The 12,944-nt window shown below is 41.5% G+C and overlaps 1 protein-coding gene across 5 annotated transcripts in view; it reads left to right on the forward strand.

The window, feature by feature from the left end:
* The window catches only part of BMP2K (BMP2 inducible kinase), a 133,791-nt gene that overhangs the window by 70,106 nt on the left and 50,741 nt on the right, over nt 1-12,944 (forward strand). For all 5 annotated transcript variants that reach the window (XM_059722221.1, XM_006258849.4, XM_014603811.3 and 2 more), the window contains 5 exons: nt 2,151-2,230; nt 4,199-4,359; nt 6,432-6,613; nt 8,812-8,904; nt 11,872-12,047. In XM_059722221.1, the coding sequence (XP_059578204.1) occupies nt 2,151-2,230; nt 4,199-4,359; nt 6,432-6,613; nt 8,812-8,904; nt 11,872-12,047 (692 nt within the window). The remainder of the gene's footprint in view (nt 1-2,150; nt 2,231-4,198; nt 4,360-6,431; nt 6,614-8,811; nt 8,905-11,871; nt 12,048-12,944) is intronic.

Raw genomic sequence — 12,944 nt, forward strand, 5'->3', positions numbered from 1 at the left:
CCACAAAGGAAAATGCATAATCTGTGGTTTTCCTGCTCACCTAATTTATATTATTACCTGAACCATATGTTGAAATGTACCTACGCATTTCGGAGGGAAAAGAAAAAATTAAATTACATTATGAAGACTATAATTTAAGACTCTTACAGTTATTCCTAAATGAGACATTATAAACCTAGGAAGTTCATTGGTAAGGCTAAATTTGGAATAAGACGTAATATTCTTATATAATAAAGGGCTTAGTTCATCTGTCTGTCTGTCTGTCTGTCCATAACACTCTTGGAGCACTCTGGTTAGTGAAGCAACAGCTGCTAGCCTTGTGTCCCCACCTCCCCCCAGCCCTGGTCCTGCTTCTTGGAGGCGGTGGAGTGCCACCATGACAGAGGAGACAGAGTTGGGGGGGGGGGGGGGGGCGAGGCCAGCAGTGCTGGAGGCAGCTATGGTGTGGGGTGCTGGTGGAGAGGATGGCAAGGCATGCTCCTTCCCTCCCTCTTTCTCCCCCCCCCCCCCCCCCCCCACTCCAGGGAGGTGACGGTGACGATGGCATGGGTTGGTGGGTGGCAGCGCTCTGTCCCTTCCCACTCCCCTTCCCCCTCCCCCCCATCTTTCTTGACGGGCAATTGGCTAGTATTATTATAAGGAAATAATTAGGTTGTCAGCATTTCTTAATGACATCCTGTTGTAATCATGGGGGAGGGTGGGGGTTTAAAAAAAGGGAATCATATGACTGTGTCTCTAAATATCTAATAAGGGCTTCAAACACTAAGATGTCAATTGAAAGGAAATATTGTGTTTGGCATCACTAGAGAGTAGAGTTGAGTTACGTGTATCAGTAACTGTTTTTCATACCATATCATGTTTTAGATAGGTTTAAATTTAGCTCCAACTTCCCCTGAGTCTGTCCTCGGGGAAAATAGTACGCCCTCTGTGCTGTGAGGAAGTAAAAGGCAATGCTGTGAGGAGTCGTCATTGGAATCTATCTTGGCTGCAACGGGAAGATTCTGTCCCAAGTCTCATTGGGAACAACTGGAGATGGCAGCTGTTTTGAAACCCTGTAATTTCATGGAGCTTCATGAAGAACAAAATATCTGTTGTTCTTAATTGAAAACTTTTCTGTCAGTGGAAGCTGAAGAAATATATAGCTACTCCCCCCGCCCATCTACATGTGCTTCTGTGGAGCATCTACATGTGCTTCTGTGGAGTAAAAAACTCTGCAGTGTGGTGGTACTTGTAAATACAAGATGCACAATGTTTACCGCAGAGCTAATTAGTCTACTCCTCAGTTAATGTCTCATGTAGACATGCTGCCAACTGGGTAGTATTGATTGGCTTGGCTCCAACAATTACTACACGGGCAAAAGGCCTGAAGTTCTGTGTTTAGGGCTGAAGATTTGCCCAAGAGCCCTGAAATTAGTCAAGTATTGTTAAGATGTATGTTCTTTCTTTATTAAAAATAAAAATCCAGAACCTTATCTCCATTGGTGATTCTTTGGTCTAGCAAAGCTTATTTTAAAAATGAACACAGTATTTTTTTTCAAGACTCGAAATAAATCTTACGGCATTTATTTGAAACATAATGCACATAGCAGATACTCATAATTTCATTGTTTTTTCAAAACAGCCAAAGCACTCTGGGCAGTATAATGCAATTGTAATTAATTGTAAGATGAAACTAGTTCATAAGTCTTCAAATAAGTGTTGAGTATCATAAAGGAAAAGCCTCAAACTTCATTCAGAAGTTAGGTTTCATAAAAATCTAAAGACCAAAGTAAATGTGTCCTTAAATTTAAATTATTTAAAAGGAGGTATTTTAAAACAGATATTCCCCTGAATTGCTTCTAACCCAAATATTTCAGCATTAGCCTGGTCACAGTGCACAGCAAAAGCTAAATTACCTAGAGGATTTTTATTGATCAAAAGAGAAGATGGAAAAATGAAGTCAACTAGACTTTTAAAATTTCAGCTTTGATAAACATGTTAAGTGTTTTAAATGTAATGATATGTTTTCATCTACAGCATTGTATCTGAGCCATTATTGAAACTGTAAATTAAGAAACCCAAAGAAGTCCAAATATGTCTCTTCAATTTGTAATGATTTTTTTTCTTTCAGAATTGTATTTTTTAATTTATTCAAATGTATTTTTCCCAAGAATTCTTCTGTCCCTTCAACTCTTCCTGAACCCATGACAGCTAGTGAGGCAGCTGCTAGGAAAAGCCAAATAAAAGCCAGGTGAGTAAAGTGATGTAGAGCTTTGAAATCTAATAAATCTGTTTTGTGTATCTGCATCTCACTTACCTTGTTTGATTAGTATACAAAAACTTACACTTTTTTTTTTTAAGCATCTGCTGAAGTTTTCTTTAGTATTTGGGAATGTCCATCTTTAGATATCAGTAAGCTTGTATTTTACTTGCACTTATTTCTTCTTGCTGAAACATGTATGTGCACAATGATTGGACCAAGAAGTCTATAATGGAAAGAAACTGGAAAACATGTTAAATTTTTAAACTATTTTTTGAAACATTTAGTCTGACTAAATTTCAGCTAACCTCTCTGAGATGATGTTCAAGGTGGCTGCCAAGCAGACAAAAGGCATTATCATTTTTGTTTTTGCTGCTTTATACTATTTCAAAATTTAAATGGTTAAAACTGTTTTCAGGTCTTACCTTTTCAAATAGGTATTCTAAATCTTGCCTTATTTATTTTGGTGGAGGTCCAGTACACTGTAATGATCTGAGATTTTTAATCTATGGGAGATTGTCAACAGATTTTTTTTCAAATTCAGGGTTTCAACTAGTCTATATAAAGACTTTCATTCTTCATTGCCTGTGTTTCACTTTGTGAATACAATGGATGACTGGTATGTTATTCTGGGAGAAAATTAAGAGAAATCCTGATTTTTTTTTTTTCTGGTTTGTTTGTTTGTTTGATGTAAGAAAGCACAATAGAAAACTTTTGGAAGAAGAATCTATTCAGAAACTTGAAAAAGCAGAGATGTCACGATACAATTGTTTTCTGTGAAGTTCACCTATGAATAGGTTGAAGTATGAATTCTGAATGATCTTTTTCTGCAAGCTTTCAGGCTCAAATGCCCTTCATCAGGTTATAGGAAAATTAATGATGGTAAAAAGTCTCCATAAGTAGGAAATAAACTTCATTTTTGCATAGAGGGAGCTGGAAATGGAAAATCTGTCCCTTTCGGTTCAGGTGAGTATCTCTGTGATTTGTTGAGTACTTGGACCAACACAGTTACCAAATACATCCCTGAAACATGGAGGATGCTGAATTTCAGCTGATTTTGGATTTTAAACTTCATTGCAATACAACAAAGATTTTAAAACCTCCCTGCTTGCCATCTGACACTCCAGGGAAGGAATTCGTACCTAATTTACACAACAAAGAGCAACTCCGAACAACTTATAGAAACACTCTCATGGACCCAGAGGGACAGATTTTCTATCTTTAGCTCCCTCTGTACAAAAATGAAATTTATTACCTACCTATGGGGACTTTTTACCATCTTTTAATTTTCCCAGAGCCTGATGAAGGGCATTTGAGCCTGAAAGTTTGCAGAAAAAGACAGGTTTTTTTGCAATTTCCTAGTTGGTCTAATAAGATATCATTTTTTGAACCAAGAGTTCTAGACTTTTGTATTTCATAACTGGGTGTTAACTTTTGAGAGTACTTGCTTATAAAATGTCTTTTGAGTGGCTTTTTAATTTATTTTTTTTTTCTGCTAAAAGATCAAAGCGTAAACTCACAACTTGCAGTTAAACTTGAGTGATATGCATTTGGGTATTTTCTGAAAATAGGACTGTGGCTGCAAAGTCACCTTGGTGCTTTTGAGACTTCTTTTTCCTCATAATCTCAGAATACTGTACTGCTACAAGTGTTTAAAACGAACAAAAAAGAGCCCCTCTCCAATTATTTTTAAAGGCCAGAAAGACAGCCTCAAAATTCTACAGATTACTGACCACCATGGAAGGGAAGAGAAGATTCTATAATTTTTTTTTAACAATATTTTTTCCTTATTGAAGTTTTCAGTTTCTGGAAAGCTCTGTGTTGGCCATGGTACGGTTGCAATACAGTTCGCTGAAACTTTTACAGAATTATATTTATAAATGTATGTTGGTTGTAAGGGATAAGTAGGAACTAAACAATTTAAGTTGATCCTGAATAAATGAACATTTTTCACTGTAGAATAACAGATGCCGTTGGACCAACAGAAACCTCAATTGCACCACGACAAAGACCAAAGGCTAATTCGAGCACTGCCACTTCTAGCGTGCTGACGATCCAGAGTTCGGCCACACCAGTGAAGGTACCGGCTGCTGGTGAACTTGGTAACCGTATGCAAAAAGGTAAGTGACCCAAGTTAAATAAACAGCAGGAAAACAGTGAGAAGCTTGTCTTTATTTCTTGCTTGTTTCTTTTTTGAATGCTAATTAGCTTGGAGAGAGTACTGTGTTAACATGATGTCACTATTTTTGGTTCTGAGCTCACATGTGCAGAGCTAGATCATGTGCTGCACAGTGCTGCTTTGTGCCTTCTAGAAGTTGCTGGATAAGAAGCAATTTGAAATTATAATCATGCATATTTTTCTCAAGGCTACTGTCCAGCAAGTAATTACCTAATAAAGGCTGCACAAAAAGAACTTGGTGGTCTTTGAGCACTTAGTTCAGTGTATTTGTAATGCATTGCAAATGTTTGTGTCAGTAGGCTATAAAGTCTATACATCATAAATACTTTTAGATGTGCAAATTTATATTTCCTTAAACTAAAGAACAACTGTATTGCACCTATATTGTGGGAGGCTCCAGTGTTTACCTTTTATGCATGGGTACTTTCTGCTTAATTCTCTGGTAGGGCTGGGGACAGACATTACATACAAACTGGTTTAAGTGATCAGAAACTGGTTTAAACCTGTAACAGAACACATGAAAATGGCTGAAACCGGTTTAAGATAAACCTGGTTGAATGTAGTATCAGACTTAAGTGATTTGGCTCAAACTGGTTTATGCAATGTCGGTCTCAGACCCCTTGCTGATTTTAAGATAAACCAGACTCCAGCATCCTGGCATGCTCTCTGGGCTGGGCAGGGCTCTCAGCTCTGCAGCAGAGCTGGGACCTCCCCTCTGCTGCCTGGCTGGAGCTGTCAGACTGCAGGTATAGCAGTCTGGCTGGCTTCCCCCTACCCTATTCCCCCACCCTTGCTGCTCACTGCTGAAGCAGGAATCCCCCCCCCCCCCCCCCCCCCCCCCCCCCCCCCATCTCCCACATCACAGACCCCAGCCATGTAGACCCTAGGCATGTGGTATGCTAGCTAATGCCGAGAGATGTTTGCATGTACATGTCTCTGGTTTCACTGGGGCAGGCAGACAGAACAGTGACCACTTAGGGCTTTTTGGAGCTAATCAACAGGTCAACTGGTAAGCTGTTTAAGAAGAGTTTGAACTAATGGAGAGAGGATGTTGTTTTTCTGATGGGGTGATAAACACTGTTATTGCCTCCCTGTTGGCTTGCTTGCCTGTCAGTTTGGTGCAGACAGTATAAAGAAGCAGGGAGGGAGATTGAAAAGCTCTGTATCATCAACAGATGCATGCACTTCACACCCCCCTCTTGCCTTAGAGTGCTAGCAGGGTTCTGGGGGCTGGCAACAGCGAGTGGAGAAAAGCCTGGGATGGTGCAGGCAGACCTCCCTAATCGGAGCTCCTGCTAGGGCCTGGCCATGCTGCTGCTCTTCCCCCCCCACCCCCTGCTCAGGGTTATGGAAGGGAGGGCTGCTTTAGTGCCCCTTGGCTTCTAGCCTGAGCCACTGCAGGCATGTGCCTGAATTTCCTCAGTCCAGACAATGTATGTTTGGTTACAAATTGGTTCAGCCTAGCCAGGTTAGATTAACCTGCAAAGCTTGGATCAATTCAGGCTTTTTGAATGTCTGTCCCTAGCCCAGGTGTAGAGAATAATCCACAATGTCCAGATACACATTGGTGTGGACAGACACATTACATAATGCATAACAGTTATATTGCATTACGGTCAGAATGGTAAGAATGGAATAAAATAAATAGTAAATTTAAGTATCAGGTGGTAATTTATTGGACTCTTCTGGGATTTGTGAGGACAATTGGAGCATGTTCAGTAAAGCATAGCCCTTATCCCAGTCTCCTAGGTGGCTTAGAAAGGTATGGTCTTAGGAGCCAGGAGAGTTTTGCATGTGGCTAAGCTGGAGTCAGATTCAAGATTGAGAATCCTATGAGAGATGTTCAGAAAGGGTTCTCATAAATGTAAACCTTCTCAAACTGTTAAAAAAAAAAAGTTTGTAGTAGTAGTTTACAATAAGAGTGCTAAAGTATAAATGCAGCTGTTACCAGCATGTTTTATGCTACTGGATTTCATAAACAAATGAGTTAATGTAATATTAAAAAAATATTAGGAACCATGCAACCTGGAAATGGACAAGATATCTTGTTGTCCCAAGGGACCAATCAGCACCCTTCTCAACAAAATAGAGTATTGCAGCAATTGCAGCAGGGGGATTGGAGATTACAGCAACTGCACCATTTACAGCACCAGCAGCAACAGCAGCAACTACTTCAAGATGCTTACATGCAACAGGTATGTGCTGATCTTACTGAAGAAAAATCCAGTTTTAAAGATAGTTAAATGCATGAAGCAAGGCCACTTTAAACTTTAAATCTATATTTTAGTTATGAAAAATATTTTTTTCTGCTGACGTGCAGGCTGTCACTTTTTTCCAGGCAGAAAGCAAAGGTTTGTCTACCCCTCCCATGCCCCTTCTCTGTTGCATATGTGGCATATCTGTGCATAAGAACTTATAATGTTTACCTTATTGGCAAGTTGCATTTTATATGCTAAATAGATGCTTTTTTGTCTTCCTACTTTAACTTTTATTCTGCCCGACTTCTGAATTTAATTCTTGTTGGCAATGGTTGTCAGGAATAGCTGGTTCTTTAAAGATACCATATCTGAAGGATTCTCACTCTTTTTGGTCTTGCCTCCTTATCAGTGTGACTCTTTTCTGATTATGGAGGACAATGTCTTTAAGAGCATGAGCTGTGTTCCCTTATAGTTGGTGTGCACCATCCCTTGTTACTAGCATTCCCTTAAACATTCTGATGCTTTTTGGGCCATGGCCAGTCAAGGTCAACTCCCTTCTTGGATTCCAAGGTTTCAGCTCTTCTGTTGACTCTGTGTGTTCTTATCTGATATATGCAGACTTAGTCTGTCAAGTATGAGTGCCTGAGTTGCTGAAGAGAATTACATTTTATGGGGATACTTTTTTCCTGGACCAACTATGTAGTTGGGTTAAAATTAGATAAGCTTTCTGATGCTAGACGTTCTTTGTCAGGACCTGAATACATAGTCGGTCCAACCAAAGATATCGCCCTCAGAAGTCCTTTCCTCTCTCATAATTTCTGGACTTTTGTGGCTACAACATCACTCTTACACTATCATTATTTTATGCTTCTGTGGTATGCTTAAAATGGTGCTGTAAATAAAAACATGACACATAATTTAAAAAGGAATTTAACAGTGAGCAGGTTTGACAGATCTTCTGGATCCATAATGTTTTTTTCTGCTTTGTGAAGTACTCAATTCAATTCAATTCTCATTTAAATGTTTGCTTAAAAATAGTCTAAATACTTGCCAACGTTTTAAATCTTGTACTAGAGTGATCACCTTAATGCAGTGGTGTCAGATATGGCCTACGGGCTGGATCTAGCCCATGGAGCCCTATGATTTTGCTCATGGGTCTCAGACCAACCGTGCAGCTAGTTTGGTGTGCAGGCTGAACCCAGTGTCATGCAGGCTGCATGCAGCAGAGAGGGCCAGCATGGGGCATGTATCCTGCCTCTCCACATCTGCCCTGTGTTCTTGTGCTGGCACAGCCTGATTTGGACTGGCCCTGATACCAGCAAGCAGGGTCAGTCCAGCAGGTACCCTGTGCAGTGTGCACCCATTGCTGGCCCAGTGTACCACATGCAGAGCAAGCCCTGGAGCAGGACCAGGGCATTCTGAATGTGGCACATGGGGTTGGACTGACTGCATTCTGAATGTGGCACATGGGGTTGGACTGACTGCATGAACTGTGTGTGGCATGGGGCTGGCACAGAACCTGTGCTGCATGTGGTGGCCTGCAGACAAGCCCAGCAACCCTTCTCTGGTGTGCAAGGCTGTATGAGTTTGACACACCTATTTTAATATGTTGATTTTAGTAGTGACTTTATTTTTCTTTAATTGTAACTTTTTCATGGAAAATGGTGCTGATGTGTACATGCACACACATTTATTTGAAACTGAATAGGATCATTAGATCCATAGGTCACATCAACACATGTGCGGATGTTTGGTTCCCCAGGGACAACTAGCAGCAGGACACCTCGTGCCACTGTTAGTTGTCACCAGGGAAGGCCTGTGCCATGTGCCCTCTGGCGCGTGGCAGGTTACCTCGGATGGGGTAGGGGAGGCTGGCCCGAGCAGCCTTACCTGGGGGCCTCCTGGGGCTGCAGCGGTGTCAATCCTGCTGCTTGGAGCAGGCCAAAGTGTGGCTCCAGTTTTGAGCAGTGTGCGCTGCCCCGGTTTGCCCTGCTCCACATTTTTTTGCATGCATTTTCTTGATCCCTGGATATCCAGGGGTAAACAAAAAAACCCCCTACATTGCTACCTTGCAGCGTGGGGAACAGCTGAATGTGTGGCATGTAGTGCCGCAGACACCGTGCTCATTTGAATGTGGCCATAGAGGGTTTTTTGGTTACTTTTTCAGAGATCTCTTTTTTTTTTTCTAAATATAGTATCAAGCAATGCACCAGCAGATGGTCCAGCAGCAGCTCTTGATGCAATCTGTGTACCAGCAGCAGCCTTCCCAGTCCCATTATCCTGCCATGGTATGTCATATCTGGATGCAAGATTACTCTGATTTAGATTGTTCATTATAAAGGCTAATTAGTACTTCTATTGAGTGAGTATATGGCCTGCACTAGACACCTTAAATACTGGGAAGAGGAACATTTTAATGTGGTGTTCTATATGCTTCAGTTTTCAGTATTAACAACATAATATGTTTCTTTAGCTGGTACCTGGTTTTCATAATTCAGTTCAAAGAAAATATATTGATTTATTTTTTAATACAATCAAAGCAGACTGCTCTAAAGTATTTTTGGTTATTTACTAGCTTCACCGATATTTGATTGTCACTAGAACATGCGAGTGTGTGTTAATTTCATCATGTAAAAAGTGGATACATTTCTCTTACTGCCTTTCCCCCCCAGTATTTCTGTTTGAATTTTTACTTTTTTAATCCAGTGTGTTAAAAAATGGTTGCATAAAACTAGGTTCCTGAGTAGCTTGAGTCTTGGAGAGTTGAGTACATAACAATTATTTCAAACTTGTTGAATTGGTAGTTTCCGCAGTGGTATAAACAACTGAGCAATACTTCTGTGGCTGCTGTATTTGTATATACATTTATATAAACCAGTTGTCTGTTTTTGTGTCTGTGTTCCTGTCTTTGGTGTTAAAGGTATAGAAAATAAAGCCAACACAGAAGCCACTATTTTAAAATACTTGATTTTGGTTTTGTGTATAAATATTAAAGTATACCTTGACACTTTCATTAGTTTTACCTTTACAGGTAAAGATGTTAACAATTGTGGTGGAGTTAAAATAATTTTTAGAACTTTTACTTTCTTAATAGTGTTAAACTGATTGCTTTCAGCATGCCATTATGCCAGGAATTCAAAACCTTTTTGGATTTGAGGCACACCTCCTTAACTTTGCAAATTGAGTGGCATTCAGTTTTAAAAAACAAATGTTATATATTATAGGCTGCTTGCAGACGTTTAAAAAACAAACAAACAAAAACCCAACAAAAAACTGCACTTTACTGGAAGAAGCAGTGCTATACTTCAGCCTGGTTCCGTAGCATCTGTATAGATCAGGCACTTTAGCGGGGATTTTTGGTGCTTTTAGCTAAAGCTGATTTAATCTTTATAGACGTTGGGTGAGCCAAGTCTAACTAAGTTCTTGGCACGTGTGTGGTTTGGTGTGGGGATACACTGAGTTTAAAGTAAAGCACCATTTTTGTTGTTTTTAATGTCTGCAAGCAGGCATAGTGCTTACCTCCTTACACTGGGGCTGGGCAGTAGAGGTGAAGGGGGGTGGTCCAGACTGTGACAGATCTGAGCCTGGAGTATCTACCTAGCTTGCCTGATTATCTCCTTGCACCCCACTGGCACCCTTCAAAGATCTGGTGGGATCCCAGGGTGCCCTGGCACCTTGGTTGAGAATCACTGCATTGTGTAGCAATTCATTTTCTTGTTTTACTTTTTGTTTGCTCATTAATAAGAAAGTATTCTGGCCCAGATTCTTTCTTGCCTAATTAGCATCTAAAGTCATCCCCAAATAAGGGTTTTGGGCTCAGGAGAGCAATCTGTTTTTCCTAGGAAAGGATATTGCTCTCCCATTCTCTTAATGGACAGCCTAGTATGTCTCCAGTGGCTGATACTGCCCTGCCTTGCAGACACACATCTCTCCCATTCCCTGTGTACAGCATTAGATGGCTTCATTACAGTAGGATCTAGCTGCCTCAGCAAGATGTTCATCTGAACTACCGGTAGGAGAAAGAAGAGGGCCTTCACCCTTTTTTTTTTTTCTTCTCTGTGGTTAAGAGCAGTGGTGCTCAACCTTTTTCTTGGCGGGCCAGATGGGCAGTGGCCCTGACCTGGTACCTGGGGTGAGTGTGGTGGGGCCCCATCTAGCCACACAGAGGGCTGGGGGGCAGCCTGGCCTGATCCAGTCCTGTAGGGGAGTTGGGGATAGGGGGTGAAAGGGGCATGGCGAAGCCTCATGGAGGGGAGTGGGTCTAGCCCAGCCCCAATAACAGCTATATGGGGAGAAGAGAGCATGGCTGAGTTCCATGCAGTGAGGGGGAAGGCAGTGGAGGGAGCGTGGCCCAACCCCAATCCAGTGGCATGTAGAAGGGGGCCTGGCCTGGCCTGGATCTGGCTGTGCTGGCAGAGAGGGGGTAGGGAAATTTGGCAGTGGGGGAAGGTGGCCACTGCTCCCCACTGTTAAATTTCCCAACCCATGGGGAGTCCCATGGGCTAGATGCAATGTTTCCGTGGACCTCATTTGGCTCATGGGCCAGAGGTTGAGCACCCCAGCCTAGAGGTTAGTGCGCTTGCTCAGGAAGTGGAAGGACCTGGATAGCCAGTGGGGGTTTAAAGCATCATTTTCCACTTCTGAGGAGAGTGCTGTAACAACCAGACTGTGAGCAAAACACGGCTGAGAACATCCTGTCTTTTCTGTAGAAGTTGGCCTCCTGTGTAACAAAAGATTTATAAGGCCAGAAGGAGAACAAGTAACATGTGTTGTAAATATTTGGCCTGTTACTGTTTGGCAGTCGCTTGGAAGGAAGGGAGTTTGGGATTCTGGCTCCTTCTTGCTTCCAGTGCTGTTTATACGTTCATGTATATTAGCATTCATGTCATAGCATGATAATGGCTGCTTTATGCTGCTGTGTGATATCCTCAGTGAAATGAGTGTGTCAGCTTTTCACAGGTTAATAGTAACAATGGAAGCATTATATGTATAGTCTTGTCTTACAACTCTTACATTTCAGCGACTGATTTATTAATTCTGTTAATAAAACAAGTACTCTAATAGTGGCTTCCTGCAGTTTCAGCAGGAATGTGCATGTGCGTTCATGCATGGCACACACATATGTGACTTGGATGTTTTTGTTGAACTTTTATATAAAATTTATGGTAAAACAAGTCAAAATGTTAACATTTTTAAGTTAAATCAAAGTAGTTTGCTAGTGACCATAATAGTAACTTCATAATGATCTTCCCCAGGTGCAGCAGTACCAACAAGCTCTCTTACAGCAGCAGATCCTTGCGCAGCAACAGCAGTCACAGTCCCCTGAATATCTTACCTCTCCTCAAGAGTTTTCACCAGCCTTAATCTCCTACTCGACATCTCTTCCAACCTGTGTTGGAGCAGTGATGGATTCCCCTTACACTACCAGTAGGCAAGTATCTTGTCAGTATGGGAGTCCTAATCATGTCAGAGTCCTGTTGTGATAGTCACTGTTCATGTTTTTAGTTTCTTTCTCAAAGACTGTTTCCTTTACCATTCGTAAACTTGTTTAAAATATGCCACAGTCTTCACACAACTTGATCCCATCTCTGTAGGAGATACAAATTCCCTAATTTTAATGAATTGGTTTAGGATCCCCCACTGAAAGAACATATTTCCTGTTCCTGCTAGTTTTTGGAAGAACTGCATTTTTAGCAGCTGATTGCTGATGACATCTGCCTTGGAAGGTCGGGACTGAGTTGTTTGTGTAGCGAGTTCATAAAAAAGAACCTGATACTGTTTTCCACTCTGCCATTACTTTTCTCCAGACTAGATTTGAAAATTTTCAGATGCTGATTTATAGACTTGTCATGGGTTTATCAGATGTTATGTTTGCACCCCCACAATCAGTTGGTTTGAGACCTGAAATATGCAATTTGTAACAGAAACTTGACTACTTTGGTTTCTCCTGCTATATTTCTCATTATAGTGATATTTTTTTAATTAATGTGAAGGTTATGATTAGTCATTTAGTATTAAGTTCATGGGCGAGTGGTGCCGCCTTAGTCAGGGCAGGCACATGCTCCCCCTTTGACCAGTCCCGCTGGCCAGGGGGGGTCCCCCTCCCCATGGCCAATCTCGCTGCCCCTTGCAGCTGATCTTGCTGCCCAGGGGTGCTGTAAGCGGCAAGTGTGGCTGGACAAGGGGTGCACCAGCACTCTCGGGGGGGTGCACATGCACCCCTATGCACCCCCTGTATGTCTCCACTGATTAAGTTTCAGTTGGGCAACTTGAAGTTATCTACTGTTGGTCTTCAGACTTCAAATCTTGCCAGAAATGTATTAATTTA

This window comes from Alligator mississippiensis, chromosome 2 (assembly GCF_030867095.1).
Source record: "Alligator mississippiensis isolate rAllMis1 chromosome 2, rAllMis1, whole genome shotgun sequence".
In the NCBI taxonomy this organism is placed as follows: domain Eukaryota; kingdom Metazoa; phylum Chordata; order Crocodylia; family Alligatoridae; genus Alligator; species Alligator mississippiensis.